This window comes from Lates calcarifer, linkage group LG2, assembly GCF_001640805.2.
Source record: "Lates calcarifer isolate ASB-BC8 linkage group LG2, TLL_Latcal_v3, whole genome shotgun sequence".
NCBI classification, from domain to species: Eukaryota; Metazoa; Chordata; class Actinopteri; family Centropomidae; genus Lates; species Lates calcarifer.
The window spans coordinates 15,360,225-15,381,784 of record NC_066834.1 but is presented as its reverse complement, the minus strand read 5'-3'; the positions used below and the strand labels follow the sequence as shown (position 1 = coordinate 15,381,784).

The 21,560-nt window shown below is 38.7% G+C and overlaps 2 protein-coding genes across 3 annotated transcripts; one reads left to right on the top strand and one right to left on the bottom strand.

The window, feature by feature from the left end:
* Positions 1–851: 851 nt before the first annotated feature.
* Positions 852–9,587, bottom strand: tollip (toll interacting protein). Its single transcript, XM_018692712.2, has 6 exons — positions 9,428–9,587; positions 7,157–7,306; positions 6,756–6,938; positions 5,077–5,229; positions 3,999–4,083; positions 852–2,890 (listed from the first exon to the last, which is right to left on the bottom strand). Exons 1-6 carry the CDS (start codon positions 9,458–9,460, stop codon positions 2,667–2,669), a joined length of 828 nt encoding a protein of 275 aa, XP_018548228.1. The 5' UTR covers positions 9,461–9,587; the 3' UTR covers positions 852–2,666.
* Positions 9,588–11,499: 1,912 nt separating this feature from the next.
* Positions 11,500–21,256, top strand: LOC108894180 (uncharacterized). 2 transcript variants are annotated; one of them, XR_007814643.1, is made up of 14 exons: positions 11,500–11,662; positions 12,072–12,274; positions 13,946–14,083; positions 14,698–14,815; positions 14,904–15,090; positions 15,721–15,862; positions 15,950–16,105; positions 16,789–16,844; positions 16,940–17,115; positions 17,229–17,629; positions 17,759–17,855; positions 19,008–19,233; positions 19,315–19,614; positions 19,849–21,256. XR_007814643.1 is itself a non-coding variant. In XM_018692707.2 (13 exons), exons 1-13 carry the CDS (start codon positions 11,627–11,629, stop codon positions 19,521–19,523), a joined length of 2,145 nt encoding a protein of 714 aa, XP_018548223.1. In that variant the 5' UTR covers positions 11,500–11,626; the 3' UTR covers positions 19,524–21,256. The 2 variants fall into 2 exon arrangements, 1 of the variants encoding a protein (XP_018548223.1); XM_018692707.2 differs by having other exon boundaries at positions 19,315–21,256.
* The last annotated feature ends 304 nt before the right edge of the window (positions 21,257–21,560 follow it).

Sequence of the window (21,560 nt, the reverse complement as noted above, 5' to 3'; positions counted from 1 at the left end):
ACACCCTGGACAGATCACCAGTCCATTGCAGGGACAGCCTGTACAGAGAAATTTAAATTCTTTTTGCAGCCCAAATCCTCCAGAAAAAAACAATATAACCCCCCCCCCCCCAAATTAATACAGACCCATCAATGTTTAACTGACTGTTGAATGAGCTATTTTCTCAGAGAATAAGAGCTTGTTGTCTGTGTGCACATGCAGGTATTCTGCAGCAGCCAACAAGATGATGCACCAGTGTGAGTGTTGCCGAGAGGCCACCACCAGTCAGAAACAGGTGGAGCTGATCTGTGCCAACGGCTCCAGGGTCCAGCACAGCTACACGGTTGTGGACACGTGCAGCTGCAGCAAAGCAGAGTGTGTGCCGGGGACGACGTCCAAACCACAGCGCCGCAGGAGAAGCTAATCACTTACTTATTAACTACACTGTGCATGACTAAACCTTAAATCCTCTTTTTCTTCAGGTTTTATTTATGGTCCTAAATACCATCTTTCATTCTCACAACACACTATTGTGATGTAATCTTTTTAAGCTTTGGATTTCTTAAATGAGAATTATTAAAATTATATTTCTGCTATATGAACACTTGAGTCCATATTCTTATTGATCCCTGGGGAACGATCAATATTAACAAAGAACACAAAATTAAACTATTTCAGCCTGTGACGTAAAAACTAAACACCTGTGCTGCACAGTTTTGTTTTCTGGCTTAAAATTTTGTGGTTCATGCCAGAACTTTAATAAATTAACATTTTTTAAAAATGCAAATCAAACTTAAGACCAAAGTATTTCCACTTCCAGATACTGTTCAGCACTGAATTAAAAATAACAGAACCACATGACACAATAAAAATAACTGTGACATTTTAAAGAATCTAAACAGTTGTGAAAGTTGTGAAACCACAAGTGAAAAGTCACAAGGAGATAACAAATCTTAAAGTGAAACCTTTGGCAGACAGCACATTAACAAGACCTTGAAACCTACAAGTGTCAATAGAAAGCTTTAGGAGCTACAACACAGAGAAATACTGCAGCTGAAAAACATTTAAAGTTCTGCCTGTGGTGATACTATGAAGCGCGAGTGAGCTCCCCATGTCCAAGTATTAACATGATGGTGGCACTAAAGTAAAAATAAAGGGGTCATCCTCTGGGGACCATGAACATTCATGGCACACTTCATGGAAGTCTGGTCACTGTCATCTCAGGCATCACTGCTCAGGGGGGAAATATTTCTGAAAACAGCTGTGGATATGCAGCTCATTAAACTGAATTTCTATCTGGATCACTGTGTAGACGACCTGGATGGACATGTTTTGGTCAACATACGACATCATGCTCAGCTTCAGAACACACAGGTCACACAGGTCATCTTCTCATGTCATCACTCGGGTCACAAGGTGGTGGAAAATTTCTGGGAACTTTTCATGGGAATTAACAGGAATTAACTAGAATTTTTTGGGTAAATTGTACATACTGTATCGTGCAAACATAAATATAAGTATTTTATTTTGTACATCACAATTTTTACATTAAGATTTTTAATTTTGACTTATTAGTTATTTGTGAATAGAAGTTAAATTGATTTTTTCACTGAAGAAAAAACATGACATGTTGAATAAAATATGAATATTCACTATGCCTACAGGAATACACAGTCTAGGGTAGAAATTCAACTGAATTTGCATTAAATCTGGTTGTTTTTAACGAAGATTATGTTGCAAGATTTTTTTTCCCAATTATATTTAGGTTGTCTGTTACAGGCTAACCTGCAACTTCCTGTTTATTCCTGTTAATTCCCATGGAAAGTTTCCAACTTAGAAATGTGCAACCCTACTCATTACCCTGCATCTTTACACTTACTTAAAGAAAAGTGACTCCACAGGATATTACTTTATAACATCCTTACTTCACTGACAGAAAACAGGCAAATAGGGATTTTACCACTTTGAAAATTGACTCAGTGTAGTGATGTGGCATTAATTTGTTCATTCTCTTTTCACCATGTAGAATTCTGTATAATTAAATACTTCCATAATAATTTATCAGATTTTGAATGCATTAAACATTTTTAGAGTTATATATATGAAACAGAAGCAGTTCTCCACACACTAGTAACAACAACATCAGAACAACAGAAGATGGACGTGATAGACATGAACTCTCTGCAGCTCAAACTGTGCAAATCAAATCCTGTGATCAGAGGGGAGAGAACAGACTGGGTTACTGTGGATGCAGCGAGAGATTGTGACACTGAAAGAATCACCAAAATTATTTGGGCTGGTAGGATTTATAATACCCATCACATCTGCTGTGATACACGCCTTAATGATCCTGTCATGACTTAAAGGATTGATATCATCTCAAACCAGTGGCTTCTTACAACCAGAGGTGAACAAAATAGTTGCGATGACACAGTTGTGTGTTAGCAGAGAAAGCCCAGGCCTTGTGTACGGTAAAGGGGAGGGGAAACAGACCAGCAGGTGGAGCTGGTAGGAGCTCAGATATGGCTGCAATGTGTGAGTGAGCTAACAGCCACACTGTAGGGAGGACTCTGTGTGTAGGGGTGTGTGTGGGAAGGCTGCATGCATGTGTGTGTGTGTGTGTGTGTGTGTGTGTGTGTGTGTGTGTGTGTGTGTTGGGATGTCCACTGTGAGCTTGTGCTCTGTGGTTAGAGCTCCTCAGCCATCTGCAGCAGAGAGTTGATGGCGGCATCCTTGTTGCCCTGCTGTGCGTCCAACACTGTGCGAACCACCTCCTTGTCCAGGTTGGGGAACATGTCCTGCAGAGCCTTCAGGTCCTCCTCACTGCACACTGGCCCCTGGCCCCCGACAGCCGGCATGGTTGCTGGCATCGCCATAGGCACCATGCCCTGGTTGTAGACTGTAGGCACTCCTGGGAACACAGAGGGAGGAGTCAACTTTAATAGAGCAGATGAAAGGTTCCTAAATACACATGAAAAAATCACATTATTATCTAATGGTTTTTGTGTTTTAATGTGTAGTTTATGAGCCTAAGCTAAGATAAACAAAAGTCAGGGCTCCAGGGCCTAACTTTATCCTTACTGAAAATTTCAAGAGCACCACTTAAATCAATGTGCAACTCAACAAATTGAGGTTTTTCCCATCTTAACTGTATTACTGATCAATGCTTTTACAGAAACAACAATGTGCTGTATTATTCCAAATTAAAAAGTTTTAATAAATCTACATGATTGATTTAAGTTTAAACTTTAATATGGGAAAAAATAAGTAACCTTTCACATTTTTGTGAAGTGGTTGTGTGCCATAAAAAATTGTAATAGCAACATCACAAAATAATACTAGTTAAAGACAAGACTTAGAGTGAAGGGACTTGAACTATGATTTGCTCATCCTCCAAAACAGGGGAGGGTCTGATTTTTTATGATCTTTATCTATCCAGACCCTTATCAGTCCATCTCATACTGTTAATGGTTCTATTTCAACAATAAAGAACTAAGTTTTTTGTCATTAAAAAAAGAAAAAGAAAAGAATAAATTCAGAACAGGATTAGAATCGATTTATATTAAAAATACAAACTAAATACTGTTTCTAGGGCAGCAACAGCTAAGTCACTATAAATGTAATAATATCTCACAGGAGAGAAATCTAAAATGTCAGTAAAATAAATAAAAATAAATAATACACCAAAATACTGAGTGAAGTTTATAAAGACTGAAGAACACGGGCATCGGTCGGTATCTGAACCAGTGTGCTGATGCTGTGATTTACTGTCTGCAGGTACCACTGGTAGAGAGGAGGACTGGTCTGTCTCAGTCAGATAGAAAACACACAAACAGCTTCAGCTACTTTGTAACAACTCGCTGTGGTCATGTGCCCAACCCGTGAATGGGGGTATATTTTCAAGTCACACTTGTGACTTGAAGTCCTGAAATAACATAAATCTTTTAGTATGAGTGTGTGTGTGTGTGTGTGTGTGTGTGTGGTGTGTGTGTGTGTGTGTGTGTGTATCTGTATCTGACCTGCAATGGGCACATATCCTACTCCTTGCTGATACACAGAGGGCATCAGGACAACAGGCTGGGTCATCATCCCCGCTGGTAACGACTAGAGCAAAAACACACAAACAAGACAAGATTGAACTCTCACACTGAATGTGTTTTATCATATGATGCCTAACTCCTGTTGGCATCACAACTGCATCCTCTGCGTGTCTCTGAAGGTAACATCCTCACACCAGCAGAGGGCAGCAAAGGATAAAACGTGTACAGTGAGTAGCTCATGGTGTAAACAGAGAAAACTTTAAGTGATCATTTGTGATGACTACAAATAATGTTTACTTAAAGGTCTGTGTCTGTCATTATGAGTAAATATTAAGATAAATTTAGCATCATTTAGACACTAATGGCACCAGAGCTGCATTAAAAGGTCAGCTGGAAGCCATTTGGGGTTCAGGAGCTGGTGATCAAACTACCAACCATAAGTGGATTATCAACTCTACCTCCTGAACCACAGCTGCCAAATGCTACAACACAGAGTAAGCTAGTTGTAAGTCTCTCCTGTAGTTTTGTGCCTTTTCCTCCCTCTCCTCTGTTCACACCCTGGACATCATCTGTTTGACCTGCTGCCTTCAGGCAGGAATTACAGGTCATTCAAAACACACAAACAGACAGTTTGAGTTTCTTACCCTGGGCAATCTGTGCTTGTGGTTTCTCCCTCTTAAAGGAAGTTTTTCTGTTGGGTCTCTGTTTTGTAAATATAATAATCTAAAGACCTGCATAAGAAAAGCACCTTGAAATAACTTATGTTGTGATTCTGTGCTATATAAAAAAATGACTTTTATAGAGATGTGTGAACTGATCAGCACTGAGTGTTTACTATAGTCAGAATGCTACATAAACAGTTTAGTTTGATTACAGGATGTCCTCCAGTTAACCTCACCACACCCGGCTGAGGTGTTGGCTGTTGAACAGGCTTCTATGTCTCAGTTGACAAAGAAGAAGCTTTTCCTCCAAACAAGTACCTAAATCAATATCAAATCAAACACATTTCAATATGTTTGACTGGGGTGTGTGTGCGTGTGTGTGTAAATGTACTCACAGCAAAAGACATCACTAGGTTGATCATGCCCTCCTTGTCATCGCCCTGCCTGCCGCTGAGGCTGAACCACTCGTCCACCACGCTGCCTTCCCTCAGGCCTTCAGGGATGGTGACATGAGTCCATGCTATCCTGTCGTCCATGGAGAACGCTCTCTGGACGACACATCAGCAAGAACACAATGAAGCAGACGAGAAGCTACATACTCATCAGATCACTATATTCACACATATAAACAGGCAGCAATAAAACTGAGATTTTCCATGGGGTGTTTGAATGTGAGACCATTTTAAACCTTAGTTGTCTAAATAAACCTGACTGTTGTGTCCTTAGAGGCTGTGGTCATAGAGTTACCAAACACCTGCTTTATTCAGTGTTTTTATCACATTTAATCCACTTGTTTTGGAGAGGGGGAGACTTCTACAGATAATATGGTCCCCAGTAAAAACCTCCTGAACATCTGGAGCTATCAGACGCTATCAGAGAAACAAGCTTAACAGCAGCTAGGCTCCATTGAGCAGTGTCAGAGAAAGATAAATTATTAATGTGACGCTGTTTTATTCAGTGTTTTTACCAAAAAATAAAAAGTAAAGTGGCGTAGAACTGTTAGCGTATGTCTACTACTTTACTGTGTAAAATATTTTTCAGACTTTCCTCTGCAATTAGCCAAATAATTGCTTAAAACAATAATTTAAAAAACTGAAATTGCTTTGTATTTTGTCAATTGTAGCAGGAAATGAGAAAATTGTGCTTGAAACTTTTCATTCAGTACTCTACAGTTACTACTACTTCATCTCTCCTACACCTTTTGCTCTCATACAGCTCCACATCAGCAAACCTGAACCTCCATGTTAAATGGTCAGCAATATACAGTTATTGTGGTAGTCCTGGCCAGGTACAGTGTTTCCCCTACCATTGTCTTGGCAGGGTGTCCCGCTGGCACCAATGGGACCCCCCACCCTCCCAAGAAAAACAAAGGGAAAAAAAACGCAAAAATTAAAAGATCATTTACATTTGCATTTTTCTCCCCACTTCCTGTTTCATGTGTGTCTCTGCATATACACACACACAGGAGCAGAAGAGCCACAGGTGAGACAGTGTAAGAAAAGCTCTGACAAGTGTTGTAAGTGTCTGTAAATCACAGATAGACAGACGTCGATCCCAAACATCCGAAAGTCAGACCAAATTATCAGCGCTTTTTACAGGCGCTATCTGTGAACAGTGGTTTTGCTGGCAGGGAGGCTAGCCCTCCTCTGGTATCCGTATATAACTATAACTACAGCAGTATAATGTAAGGTATATTATTATAATACCTTGGGCAACCCACTCCCCGACAACAGTCATTCTAGGGGAAACACAGCAGGTCCACTGCTGCACCTGTGTTTCAGGTTAGGGTAAGTTGCCTACTGATGCCCTTAAAAACTCTTCTTTGTCTTTGTGTCTCATAATCAGGTTTCTTACTTATTCAGGCAATTGCTTACTATGAGGAGCCATGTTGCAGCCCTGGCCAAAACTGAGTAACCTTGTTCAATTAACTTTAACTGGAAATCAGATGTGCAATTACTTTCACTGAGGTTTTAGTTTGGGGTCTGTATTTGTTTGTTTTTTTGTTTTGATACTCAGTTTTATAGTACAATGTATTTAGCAGTTCAGATGATCTACAGCTCCTCCACCTCCTCACCTCATCAAAGATCTCCAGATAGAAGGAGTCTACCCCCGGAGGCACCGTGCACTGGATCACCTTGTTCCAGCGTGGGTTCTTGGCTCCATTGTGAGCGGTTGGAGTCTCGTAGACCGCGTAGCCCAGTCGGATCCGACAGTATGGATCCATCCGGGTCATACCGTAGTTTTTAGCCAGCTTTGCCTGAATAGCAAAACAAACAAGGAGGCCTCAGTTAGATGATATGTTCAAGTCAGGTGGTCACAGTCCAGCTGGACTGTGTGTTAACCATATAAACTGTGCTTAATAATAATTTTGTTGAAATGCCAGTAAAAAAATTGTAATTCAAATATGCATTTATACCTAAAAGTACATGTTATTGGTACAAATATCACATTATCCACATTAATACAAAAATGCACCTGGACCACAGTAATGCTGAGTCGTCCTATGGTGCCTATTGAGCCTCCATACTGCAGCTGCCTGGCTGCCTGGGCATCCAGCTGGACTTGCTGCTGCTGCTGGGTGGGAGTGATCCTCAAGAAGTCCTGGGGAAGCTCCCCAATATACACCTGAGTACAGACACACAGACAGACATACACACAGCCACAACATTAAACCACTGACAGGTGAAATGAATAACATTGATGATGGGAAACTTTGGGTCCTTCATTCATGTGGATGTTACGTTGACACATATCACCCACCTAAACATTATTGTAGACCAAACACACACCCCATTGCAACACCACTCCCCAATGGCAGGGTCTCCCCCAGCAGGACAGTGCTCCCACCACACCACACAAACTGCAGAAAAATGTCTTGGGGAATATGACAAAGAGCCCAAGGTGTTGACCTGCCCTCCAGACTCCCCAGATCCCAATCTGATCCAGCATCTGTGGGATGATCCAGAACAAGCCAGATCTATGGAGGCCCCAAGCCCACAACCCACATGACCCAAAGGACACACCCCCAGAGGTCCTGGTCCATTGCCCAATGGGTCAGAGCTGTTTTGGCGGCATGAGGTGGACCTACACAATATTAGGCAGGTCCCACAGACCTTATTAGTCAGTTGTTTACTGACTTACTCACCAGGGTCCCATCAGTAGCCACTTGTAAACATGAACAATTTTGACTTGATTTTAACCTCAGAATTAATTACAATGACATATTTCAGTCACTCACCATTAGACAGCCAGGAATTATCAGCAAGAGGCACTAATTCAGCTGCTAGGACCTCGTTACCATAAGAGAATTGTGGCCACGCAATATTACTACTATACTACTCTGACTAAAGACCAGGACAGACATTGAAAACTCACTGGAGACTACCACAAACATCAGCTGTCTGTGATCACCAGACCAAAACCCCTCACAGTACAATAGTCACCTTATCATGTGAATCTTATCATGTGACTTAAGTAGGTTGTAGGTTGTGTGCTGAGTTTACAACCAGTGATGATGTCTGTGAAATCAACTTAAACTTTACTGTCCTCAAGGAAAAAATGTCTTGCAGCCAAGTGAAACAAAAACACACAGAGTTGATCATAAAACATAATATATGTGATGCGGTTGTACAAAGCTAGTCTGTACAACCAAGGGTTCATGTTAACTGTGGACAGAAATTAAAAAGAAATAGATACTACTGAAGAAGCTGTAGTGTATTAATTAATTTGAACACATTACATAAACAGACTTTTCATTTAAACTGTGGTGAAACTGCAGGTAAAAGTGAAGAAGTGAACACACATGTATTTAACAGGCAATCCACAATGAAACTCAGTATCTCCTAATCTCCTGAAAGAATCATCTGATATTTTACATTTTCAGTAAAATAAGAGATGGATTTGGCCACTTCTGCAAGTACATAGCCCTCACTTAATCAGGGAGACCTGGATCTGGTTCACTCAAACCTGATCCATATGCGTCTAAGATGAGAAGTGCAAATATACAGTATATCAGCACTGGAATTAAAGTCAAAGCACATGCTAATATGTTGTGGGAAGAAAAAAGAATGTAACTTTGATAAAGTACAATATGATTGTAATACTCACATGGAAATTTTGAAATACCTAGCTGCAGATTATCTAATCAAGATGTGATGAAGTGACATTTGTGGGGAAAGGGCAGTGGTTCATTTACTTAATAAGTTACTCACTACTATATTAAGTATAGATATTTTTATACTCCAACGCATGTAATAATTAAGTAGGCCTAGTTAACTTTTACTCAAGTACAGCTGACTACTCTATCCACCTAAGGAGACAGGCTAGCTGCTCCTGAACTGAAAGGCAGTGGTTTTCTAACTTTTATAACAAGCGTATTTTGTTGTTGTCGTTTTATTTGTAGTCAGTACTCTAAATCAGACCCGGATATTTACCGTAAATAAACCGTTACAGCAGCTTAATCCGCGAGCTGCTGTAACGGTTTAGTGACGTTAAATCCGCAGACTGTTAGCTAACCCCACTTAGCATCAGATCGTTAAATATACGTTGTTACTGTTTATATTCTCACAAACAGAAGGTGTTTTTTCAGTGTTTTAACCCGCAGTGTTTAATTGTACGTTGCTGTTTCATGACTAACGTTAAGTTGACTGTCAAAGATGTTGTAAAACTACAACCCGGCTAGTTCCGCCTAGCTGTAACGACTGTGATTCTCACAATAAACTGAATTAAATAATTTAAAGCATGTACCTGTCCCCGCTGAGTGCTGATAGTGGTCGCCATTTTGTCAGGATTAGATTCTCGCGTCTTGTCTTATCTTTAATCTTCTTTAGTCATAAGTCTACTGTGAGCAAATTAAATAATAACAACGACACTGCTCGGATTTGAGTTGACCCGGAAGTGTCGAGCGTTTTTTTTTTTTTTTTTGGTCAAACCTTTATTTGTCAGTTCAACAGTTGACAATCGGCTTCTTCCCGATTCTTAACATGAAATATCACATTTATTCAGAATAAGTAGATTTAATATAGTATACAAGGGGTTTTATCAGCTTGTACTAAAAAAATAATAGAAAGAATACAAATTCGGCAGTAAAGGTGAAAATAGACATTGCAGTTAAAGTATTAACCTCCTACGACCCGATTTTTATTTACATTTTTAATTTCTCCTAGCTCTTTGGGATTAGTTTCAGCTGATCAGTATAAAAACTAAACTATGTCTTTGAACAGGAAGCAAGTGGGGACAATTGGTATATTTACTGTATAACTAAATAAAGTCATCAGTGTATAAAGCCTATAAATTATAAACAATGTCTGAACATGACTGTGCAAAAACGAAATTGCATACAATGCAATACATCTAAAAGCCTTAATGATTGTTCAACTTTTTGTAACTCGTCTCTCGTTGAAATGATGAATAAGCAGCCAGAAAGATGAAAAATCAAGTATTAGTTTAGTTTAGTTTAATTTATTTAAATGGTCATGAATGGTCCTGCTGCATATTTATTGCCATATTTGTTCCCATATCAAGCTAGGCATAAAGAAAACACATTTCAATGGTAAACTCTAATCAGATTTTGTTCCTCTGCTATTTTATCTTGATCTTGGCTGTAGAATGTGTTGATAGAGACTGCCACTATCTTGTTTTCAATAACCAACCTGTAGAGGAGGCAGAACATTTTAAGAACTTGGGAATTATTGATCAAACCCTAACTTTTAATGAAAACTCAGAGAGCATTTTAGGGGAGCTGAGGAGCTTTGGCAATAGCCAACAGATACTTGAAATGACCAACAGGAGCCTGATTAAAAGTATATTATCATTTAACATAACAGCCTGATACAGTAACTTGAGTCTAAAGACCAAAAACTAGCTCTCCAAAATTGTTCAAATTGCAGAGAAGGTGATTGGCAAGTCACAAAAACAAGTTTGCAACATATTTGACTAGAAGGTTAAGCACATAATTGCAGATACCGCACACCCTCCACACCCAGAGTCTGAGCTGCTCACATCTGGCTGTCAGTTCAGAGCTGTCAATCCCAAGAGCTGGATCGTATACAAGACATCTTTTATTCCTAATGTCATACAGGCCCTGAACACAGAATGACACATTGTTATTTATAAGACCTGCTTTTTGACATTGCTGTTATCTGCTTGTTGCACTATTGTATGTAGTTTATGCTGGATATTATACTTCTGGATTACGTATGTACTTCTGTAATTCTTCATTGTGTTTGGAGAGAAGTCAAAGACAAATTTCTAGGTGGACAATAAAGTTAAATGGAATCTAATCTAACCTCTGGTGAAGAACTATGGTAAAATTGGCTGCAGGATGTCCCTGAAAGTTCATATCCTTGATAAATTCATGGAGAACATGAGTTCATACTCAAGGTCTTTCCAAGATATACTGTACTTTGAGCGTATAACGAGAACATGATAGGAGACTCAACAAACTACTCATTTTTGTGTAATTTTAGTATAAATACATGTAAATCTTGATTCATATGCTGTTGTATTCAGACCTAATGTAAATGAAAATGTGCAAATTTGCCTGTTTTTACACAGAAATACAAATAGATGAATTTCTAAATTTCATTATTAGGGTCATAAGAGCAAAGCCTGAAGGGAATAATGACATTTTCTCTACTAACACAAGCAATTAAGAAATAACACATACCATCCAGGAACAAAATGTATGTGTAATCTGTTCTCATAGCTTATCACAATAGAAGAAAACAAAAAGTAAAACCATTAATTGTTTCAGTTCAGTCCAGATCTGGTTAGTCCTGTTCTGTGGGAGCTGCCTCTCCCATTGCTGCTGAAACCACCTGAACAAGCTTTCACACAATCAGACTCTGTGAGACATGATGGAGGCAGGTGCTCATCTCCTACTGCTGGTCGCCTTACTGGGCACCACGTCGGACTCTCAGCTTTTATGGAGACAGCATTAGTTTCATGCCACCACAGAGGAAGAAGGATGGGACTTTTAGGGTACAGTAGTTCTATTGTTACCTTCTTTAATCTGCTTTAATCTTTCATATTTATCATATTTTTATATAAAAGAGAAGTGGAAAATGAATCATAACAAAAGAGTAAAAACAAAACAAAAAACCTTATTTAATGATGACTTATGCTGTAAATGTTGTTAAAATCAGTGTAATTGTGCTTTCTTAGTCTGTAGTGTGTCTAAGTCTGCAGTCTGTAGTGCAAGTTTACATTCTTAAGGAACCATGCAGCCATGTAGCAGGTGTATGGTTGTCATCTATAAAATATTAAATGACTTGCTTCTACAAAACTTTCTGGATTTTTTGCAAACTGCAGAGACAAATTTATTTATTTAATCCAGATTAGGTTGATTCTCCTTTCTGCACAGTATCAATGCTTTACTTTAACCCTGCAGGTGACCTTCCACCACAGGCAGAACGGCAGGAGCAGCTGTCAGGATCAGTCGTCCTTTACCTGTGATGGCGGCGTCTGCACAAGCTTCAACAAGTCAAGTGTCTTGCAGACAGATCAGGGTGGCACAGGTCAGGGCAGGTGGTGCCAGACCGAAGGACTCACGACGGTGACCATGTCGACCAATAAAACCTCCTTCACTCTGAGGTGAGTCCAGTTCACAGGTGGAAGCATTTCTGGCATCAGGCCTGTGGATGTTTGTGGTGTTTTGGGAATTCTGTCTGTGCGTAGAGACAAAATCATGGGATATTAAAACAAGTAAAACTCAGTGCTTGACTTACAACAACAAAGCAAGTAAAACATTGTATGGATAATTTAACAGTAGTAATAACCTTTATTTGTGCATGACTTCAAAATAAAATCATGAAATACTTCACAGTTCTTCAAAAACTCAACTGAACACATGCCACAACAATAAAATAATTTCATGAAGGAAATGAAGGCTTAAAATAGACTAAATTCCTGTCTTTCTCCACTGTCCTATCTAATGAAGGCAAAAAAGCCCCAAAACAATAATATAATAATAAAAGATTTATTCTGTCAAGGCTGTAGTCATCATTTAATGGGCTTTAATATTCTAATATTACGTTTTAAAGGAACATTTTAATATTTTTTAATCATCAAATTTGATAGTGTCAAGGTTAAAAAGTTGCTTCGTATTTTCCACCAGATTTACAGGACATGACGGTGTAGAGACTGAGACGGGCTTGAAACAATGCAGTTAAATAAAATGTACAGAGAATATGATAGAAACATTAAATGAATAAATGTAGTGTGATGTGTTTTAATTACTAAGTCACTTTAGCAGAGTTTGGTTGGTGGCTGCTCACCCATTCTTTTCTATAGAAAAATATAAAAATATCAAGGAAGCAGGTCAGTGTAGTTAGGACATTCACATTCAAAGAGCAGCTGCTGTAAAATCACTTTCTTATATTTCTGTCAGAAATATGTGATAAACACATTGTTCTTGTCCAGGACTTTAATTGTTATTAGTTGTTATTCTACTTTCACAAATACTGATCACAGACACTTATAATCTTGGCTTAGATTAGAAAAGGTACACCATTTCAAACCCAAACTGGCTCTATACTGTTTTGGTGAATGTCTATTAGTTTGTTTAATGTAAAATCATCAGATATTCTGTTGCATCTCACCTATCAGCTGCAGTAAATATCAGACACAGTACACAGTAGTTTCATCTGATTTAAATCAAACTCCTGTCCTCTGCCAATCATAAACCAGTTTCTTTTTTTCCTCCTTTGTGTTGAATCTTATAGTAATGTCAGGCTAACTAACTCCTGGGATATTTTATGTATTTTAGGTAATTTATTTTGATTTCTTTAATTTACAGGACATGTTTGTATATTTGATATGAAAGTTTCTCAGAGATTGAATTTCTTTTTGTTTAATCGTGCTGTTTTTTTGATAACTTTCTGCCACTTTATTGCCTTTTTCTCTCTCATGTTTTGTTTTATGTTTATTTCAGTTATGAACTGAAGCTCAACATGACACTTGTTATACAATATTTGTTTAAAAATAATGTACATTTTATATGCAAGCAAAACCAAGCCTTACGAATATACAGTAAATGTCCCTTTAATTATGTGGTACCAAGCAGCAGGTGGAATAGGAATAATAATATAGAGGAGAATGCATTACTCTCTGTGTGTAGGTGTAATTTATAAGGTGCAGAGTTCAGGTAAGTTGTGATACATCTCCATCTCTTTCAGCTCTCAGCTGTCAGGGCTGTAACCTGATTGTAATTATATTTCTGAAAATATTTTTGAATGGTTCCACCTCCCTCCTCTCTCTGTTCAGGGGCTCTGGCTGCTGCTGGGTGTCTAATGTCAACGGAAACACAAACTGGACGACTCAAGCAGAGCTGGACCTTGGAACTCGATCTGACTCGCACGCCCTCAACAGCTGTCCAGTCACAACAACGGTGTCTTCTCTGAGGTACAAACCTCTGATTTTCACACAAAATATGAAGAATGCGGAGCAGATAAAACTGAACACAAACAACACCATTAACAATATTCAGTATCTGTCAGGGGAAACAGAATAACAGAAAATTGGTAACAATAGATGCAAAAACAAATGGGAAGAAACCTGATCACTGTTTTTCCTAGTTTTTCTTTTTTCTTTTTCCCTTTGTTCATTATTTGTATTTACATTTAAATTAATGTTTCAGACAGGATTCTTGTTCATTTGCTTGTTTGTTTTCATTTTCTCACTGAACAAAATGTGTGGCACAGCAAATTACAGAACTACAGAATTACAGGTTTTCAAGTGTATTCAAGTATTTTTTTTAAATTTCCTTTGAGTATAAAATCCTTAGAACAGTGTGATAAACATTTATAATATTTATAATTATTCTTCTGCAAATCCCATAGTTGCTACAGGAACAGACAAGCAAACAAAAACCCCAAACAAGCCAAGATGTCAGGTGGTCCAAATGTTGATAAAACCACAACAAAAAAACACTAAATGCATGTACATGAAAAATGGCTGTTGGGTTATTTTTACAAAAGTTTCATCAGGTGATTAAAATATGTTGTGTTTTCACACAGGGTTCCTCAGAACTGTTTCTCGAGGGTTCGTCTTCTGGCCCATGATCCAGACGGAGACAACGTGAGGTGCCGCTTCAGTTCAGACGCCTCAGTTCCCTCAAACTTTACTCTGGACAAGGTAAATCCACATCACATCAAGACAGACTCACAGGGGCTGAAATCATCAAACACTCAAACCTTCATTTAACTCCTTTATGTCCTCCCAGGCTGCGTGCACACTGATGAGTTCAGGTGAAGTCAGTGTTGGTGTCCATGTGTTTGAGCTGATGCTGGAGGACTTCTCAACCAAAAACATCACTCTGACCTACGCTGATGGATCATCAGTGTTTCGAGAGGCTGCAGACACAAACTCACAGCCTCTGTGCAAAGTAAAGCTCCAGTTCTCAGTGGAGAGTAAGTCACACATACACAAAGTCCAGAAAATTTACATCTAATGGAGTAAAATACATGAATGTGATCATTGTGAAGTTGATCTTTGATGATAATTAAGTTGTGATTATAGAGAGAACATATGTCAATATTTTATCACATTTTAATGAGACTTCACAGTAAAATTTTCCTCAAAAATATTGTGATTGTATTTCCATAATATCACAACATTACACCAACTTCCTCATTATATTTTCCCACCTTTTATTCTCTGTCTTGCCTTTTTCCTAAAATATTGACTGTTATTTGCAACTGTGCAACAAAGAACCAATGCTACAAACTAAAACAATCTTCTTGTTAAGTAAATAAATAGGTTTTATCTGCAAAATGTACTTAAAGTAAAAGTACTCATTGTGAGGAATGGCCCCATTCAAAGTGTTTATGGATCACCCAAAGTCCTGAAGGATGATAAGTTTTTATCTTGTACAACAAGCTAGAAAATAATGTTTTCAGGGGTTTTTCTGTTAGTTTTGGGACAAGTTACAATGAGCACATCACAGCAACTACTAACTATGGCAGTAAAATAAATTGGGGGAAGTAAATACTTAATTTCCCTGTGAATTGCTGTGGAATAGCCTCTTGTTTCTGTATCAGTCCTTCCACCTATACCCAGCTGTGAAGTCGGTCATGTGCAGCCCATGTTCTTGTCTAAGACTCCGTCACACAGCGATGTTCTTCATGCCACTGTGGGTCAGATGTTCCAGCTTTACGCCCAAGCACAGGCTCATCATGCCAGGTATTTAGTTCTCACATTTGTTAACCATGACAGTGAAAAACCCATCATCTCTGGAAAAGAGAGGATAATAATGTTTCTTTCCTTAAGCATACACGACTTCCAGATCAGCGGGCCTCAGAACATGAGCAAAGTGTTCAAAGATGATGAAAATGGAAAAGCTGAAGTGACAGTGAGTTGGATGCCACAGCACAGCGATCTGTACAGATTCGTCCCAGTCTGCTTCACCGCAGAGACAAATGAAACGTGAGTGTTTTTATGTGCATGAACTGGAAAAGTCTGTATCATAATTTCCTGTTTACTCATTTGTGTCATGGCAGCAGAGAATGAATTTATTCAATGATCAATAAAAACACAATAAAGCCTGAAGGAGTATTTCCATTGTTGTCCAAAATAATACACCACAAGATTAAAAAAAACAGCAAGTCCAAGGACAAAACAATTAACATATGAATAACAAATAAATAGACAGTGGGCAGTAGGAATGTCAATGTTCTTATGTTTTCATGGTCACAAATGTTTAGAATTATAAACTGAATATACTACATATGTTTAACAATTTTGTAGGTGTGTAACGAGTTAAGCTTTTTAATATCTACAAGATATGAGTTTGTGGATAAAGGATTTAATGAAACCTTTATCAAACCCTTCACTGTGGGTTTTAGCCAGCACTAATGAAGGAAAAAATGTGAATCTATTGGTTTAAGACATCAAATCTCTTTGGTTTCTTTTTTGCATTTTCCAGATCCTAGCCTACATGCTTACAGTCAAAACTGATCTAACAGAACAAATGTTTTAAAAATCTCTTCCCTGTTGGTAAAGCATTTAAATTATTCACTAAATTGTTGCACCAGGTGTTATCAGTGACATAAATAATTAGAATTGTGTAGTTTTGCACTGAAACATATTTTCTTCCTTTTGTCATTCAGCCAGTCAGAGATGAGGTGTGTTGTTGTCATGGTGACCCAAGCATCTGTCATTCAAGGTTTGTTTATCATCAGTTATCTATGTTTAAAAACATTGTTTGAATATGAGTTTGCTATTAATACTCTGAAATGATATCGTCCCTGTGATTTAAAGGCAAAGCGACTGTTGAGTGCTCCCCCAACAAGATGACGGTGGCCCTGAACAAAGCCTCCATGCCCGGCATCGACGAGACCTACCTGAAGCTGAACGACCCATCATGCTCTCTCACTTCCAACAGCACTCACATCATGGGCAGCATGTCGCTCAGCACCTGTGGCACCAGATTTGAGGTGTGGAAAAACATCTATACAAAAATCCAAATGATGAATGAGAAGAAGAATTACGTTTCTCTTCTCAGCTACTCACTGCTTCTCTCCTCTCACTTGTCTTTTCATAAATACAGGATAAAGGCGACTTTATCGCTTTCAAGAATGAGATCAACTCCTTCGAGCTTCCCAACGAGGTTATAACCCGCAGAAGAACAGTTAAGATCGGGTTCTCTTGCCAGTTTCCCAAAAGCCTCAGCATCTCCAACTACTACAATCTCCACAAGTCTGACTACATCTTCACTGAGTCCAGCTTTGGCAGCTTTGGCTACACCTTTGAGATTTTCCGCAATGAAAACTTCACTAATAAGGTGGAAGCTAAAGCTTATCCAGTGGAGGTCAAGCTGCTGGAGACCATCTACATGGGCATCCAAGCCCAGTCTGAACTACCTGATGTGAAACTGTTTGTCGAATCATGCAAAGCCACTCCTGATGACAACCCTGAAAACACCCTCTCCTACGACATCATCAAAAACGGGCGAGTGTGCTGATGCATTATGGGAACCTTTTTATTTTCTTATCTAGTTGATTGTCTCCATTATCTCTAGAAGGTAATGACAGTCTTTCAGGTCAGTGTGTGATTTCTTACAAGTCATTTTTCTTACAGGTGTCTGGAGGATGAAACAGTTAGAGTTCACCCATCTGACCAAACGTCATTCAACTTTGAGGTTCAAGCTTTCAAATTTACCGGAAACTATGAACAGGTAACTGTGGACAAGACTGAATGCTAAATCATACCAAATGGTATGGTAAGGATGCCATAAAAGTGGATTTGAATTAACAAGAGAAATTAGGCTTTTAACCTTTAAAGTTGACAGATTTAGCATAAAATCATCAAAAAAAAAAAGACACAAAGTTTTTAATTGGATCTCTAGGATTCAACCAAGAAGAGTAATGAAGGTTTTGGGGACAGCAATGCCTGAACGGGACCAAGAGAAAAGACGCCAAAGTCTGCCTGTAGTTGTGTATAACCACCTCCAACACATACACACTACAATCACAGCAAACTCAAAAATATCAAATGTGCATTTATTTTCTTTTGCTGATAGTATAGCAGTGGCTTTACACCAGGTGAAGCAGGACTAGTCTAGGACTCTTTTGCCTTTCTTTGTTACTCCATGGTCACCCAATCAAAGTTGATTCACCTCAAGTACAAGAATATATATGTCCATACATACATACAATACAAGGCTAAAACAATGCAACATACTTCTAGTGGCTTTTTCCTCACTATTCTTTTGTATGTTTGAGCATGTGGCCCTTGTATTTGGTTTATTGCCAAGTACTTCCAGGTGAAAGGGCTACCAGAGAAGGGAAGAAAAGGGGTGGGGCTAGGTACATATAGACAAGGTTGCATTCAAGAGGAGCCAAGGCTCTATGTCTTCTAGAAACTACATTCATATACAAAAAAACTACAGTATAACATTTTCTGTCAGACCCTGGTCTGGTTTACTAGAGAAAAAGTTCACAGTGACTTCAGACATAACCTGTTCATTTATATTGAAGTAAAACCACCATCTTTTCCTGATGTTAACCAAAGAGCTTTAGATGTTTGAACCACAGACAGGACTTTGGATGTGAACCTGGTCTCTTGCGTGGCAGTTGTGCCCTTTGTTGACCTGCCATCCAGCCCAACCCACCTACTGCTGATTCTGCTGCCTTAAATAAAAGTAGTGCTTCATTCATTCATTTAAAAAACAAAACAAACACTCATCCTGAGCATCATCCATTCAGTGTTTAACTTGTTTGCTGATGCAGTTTAGTTGAATACAAAATTAAAGGATTACTTCATTACTCGATTACTTATGAACTAAAACAAACAAACAAACAAAAAACTCTCTCTTGCCTCCTCACAGGTGTACATCACCTGCTCCGTCATCCTGTGTGAACCCGACAGTCCCTTTTCCAGATGTGCCCAGGGTTGTTTGAAGAACCCATCCCATAGACGCAGACGAGGGCTGGGCAGGGAGACGGGCAGCCACTACATTACCCAGGGTCCTTTGCAGTTTGTCAGACTGGCAGACCCCGGTGCAGCCGTTGATGACAACAATGTGGTAAAAAAGAGTGAGGAGGCCCCTGCAGGTTAATATCTATCTATCTATCGATCTATCGATCTATCGATCTATCTATCCATCTAAAACCTGTTCTGTTGTTGTCTTCCAGTGATTATTCCTCCACCAGTTTCTCCAGACACCAAATCAAACGGAGGACATTGGGAAATCAAGCAGCTCCTCAATACCAACATCAGCACCATCTTCTTCGCCTCCGCCTTCTTAGTGTCAGTGGTGGTGATGGCCATCCTTGTTCGTTACTTCAGGAAGAAGAGACAGGAAGAGGACCGCAATGCTCTTATAGTGGGCTGGGAAAACTAAACCTGACTAATCTCAGTTGAACATACCATTTTTTTTAAATTAAAGGACAGGTTCACATTATTTATATGTACAGTCATTCATCATTCCTCCTGTTCACATTGGCCACTTAAAGATCCCTTTTAATGTGTTTTGAACATTTGCAAAGCTTATTTGAAGCTAATATGAGGCTGCAGTAGTCTGTTGAGGGATAGTGAGACAATTAGGGAAGTTAGCACTTACAAGACTGTAACTCTGTAGGATACTCACCTGGTTTGTCTAACTCAGACTACATCATCGCTATATATGGCTACCAGACTCCATTGACAAAAACAGTAATTTTATCAAGCAGAACATGAGACTTGCTGGGATTTCTACAGAGATAGACCTTCTTATCAGAGAGTAAAATCCATTTTGTTTAACTTGAAACAGTCATTTTACTTTGCAGAACATACTTTTACTTATGTAAAGGATCTGAATACTTTTCCCACCGCTGAAAGTCACACAGCAACACAAACAAACCGATGGAGGCAGTGGTATTCCAGCAGCTCCTGTGTTCTGCCCAGTAAAATTACTGTTTTTGTCTGTCTGATATAAATCCTATCCAAAATGTTGTCAGACACTTAGAATCACAAACTGAGCCAGTCAGTGACAAAACAAGGACTTTAGTGGACATACTTTGATGCCCATCAGATTACATTGCAGTGGCCGTTCTTGCTCAATAGTGCAAAAACATGGGAAAATGAGGCTTGGGTTCAAAATACCAGAGTTATCCTTTAATGACCAGTGTGAATGCGAGGAATGATAACAGCAAGCAAAACCAGTTTCAGCATTCGTGTGAACTACTGGCTACTGTTTTAAGAGAAATTGGAAAAATTGCGAACCTGTCCTTTAAAATGTTTTTCAAAGTTCATAAGAATCTTTATGAAGGAGCATCATACGGTGGTGGTGGGCTGGTCTAAGATGCATCTCTGTCTCTCTACACTGTCAAAGGCTCAGGTCATTGCACCGTACAGAAAATAAAAGTGATTTTGGTTTCTGTTCCTGGCTGTTCAGACCTCACTTAACCAGTTTTAGACTATTCATAGATTGGCCAACATTTCCACTGTGTCTGGTTTTACAGGATTTTTATGTTGCTGCTGTCCTTAAACTTTTTGTAAACACACTCCACACACCTTTAATGTGACTAGTTGTTATGTTAGTCTATTTATTGAAAGACATGTCAAACACTTTGGTTGTGATAGCCTCTTCAAATATTTTCAGCTGGTGGTGTCTACATCTGGGTCACAGATTATGCCACTGAAACATAAAATACACTTAATAATAATATGTTACATTTTTAGCTTAAAATCTGTTTGAGTAAACATGCAGTTTTTCTGAGATGATTTATATTGACACTCACTTTAAAGTCTTAATCACATAAACATATTTAACTGTGTGTGTGTGTGTGTGTGTGTGTGTGTGTGTGTTTGTGGGTTTATTTTTGTTTGTCTTGATTCCTCATTAACAAGTTGCATTGATATTTGGGGCTGATTATTATTCTGATTATTTGCATATACAACAAGATGAGAAGGTGGAATCCCAGCTCGGGCTGTGACTGATGATCAGCACAGATGATCAGACACTGATCACAGACTCTGGAGGAGGAACTGCCAACACCAGACGACAGCTGAGATTCAGTTCATATGAAAAAAAGTATACTTATGTTATACTGCTGATCTGCAGAAGATTTAAAATAAAAACATGCACTTATTACATTTTTTGTAAAGATGATGCTGCCACTTATTCAACACTTTATGTATATAATCATTAATCTATGAGCAAAAATTAATAACTTTTGTGGTTTTTCTGTTTTGGGTGATTGAAAATTGAAAGTCAGTACATGAAAATAAGGACAACAGCAGCATAATCAGTGTCATACTGATTATCGTACATAAAGTCCATGTCCACTTTTACCCACACACGGTAGATTTCACACCACATTGATATTTGGCAGAACTCTTTTTCAGTCCAGTCTTCACCAACACAGTCACTCATTTGTTTGTTGATACCCAGCTCAGT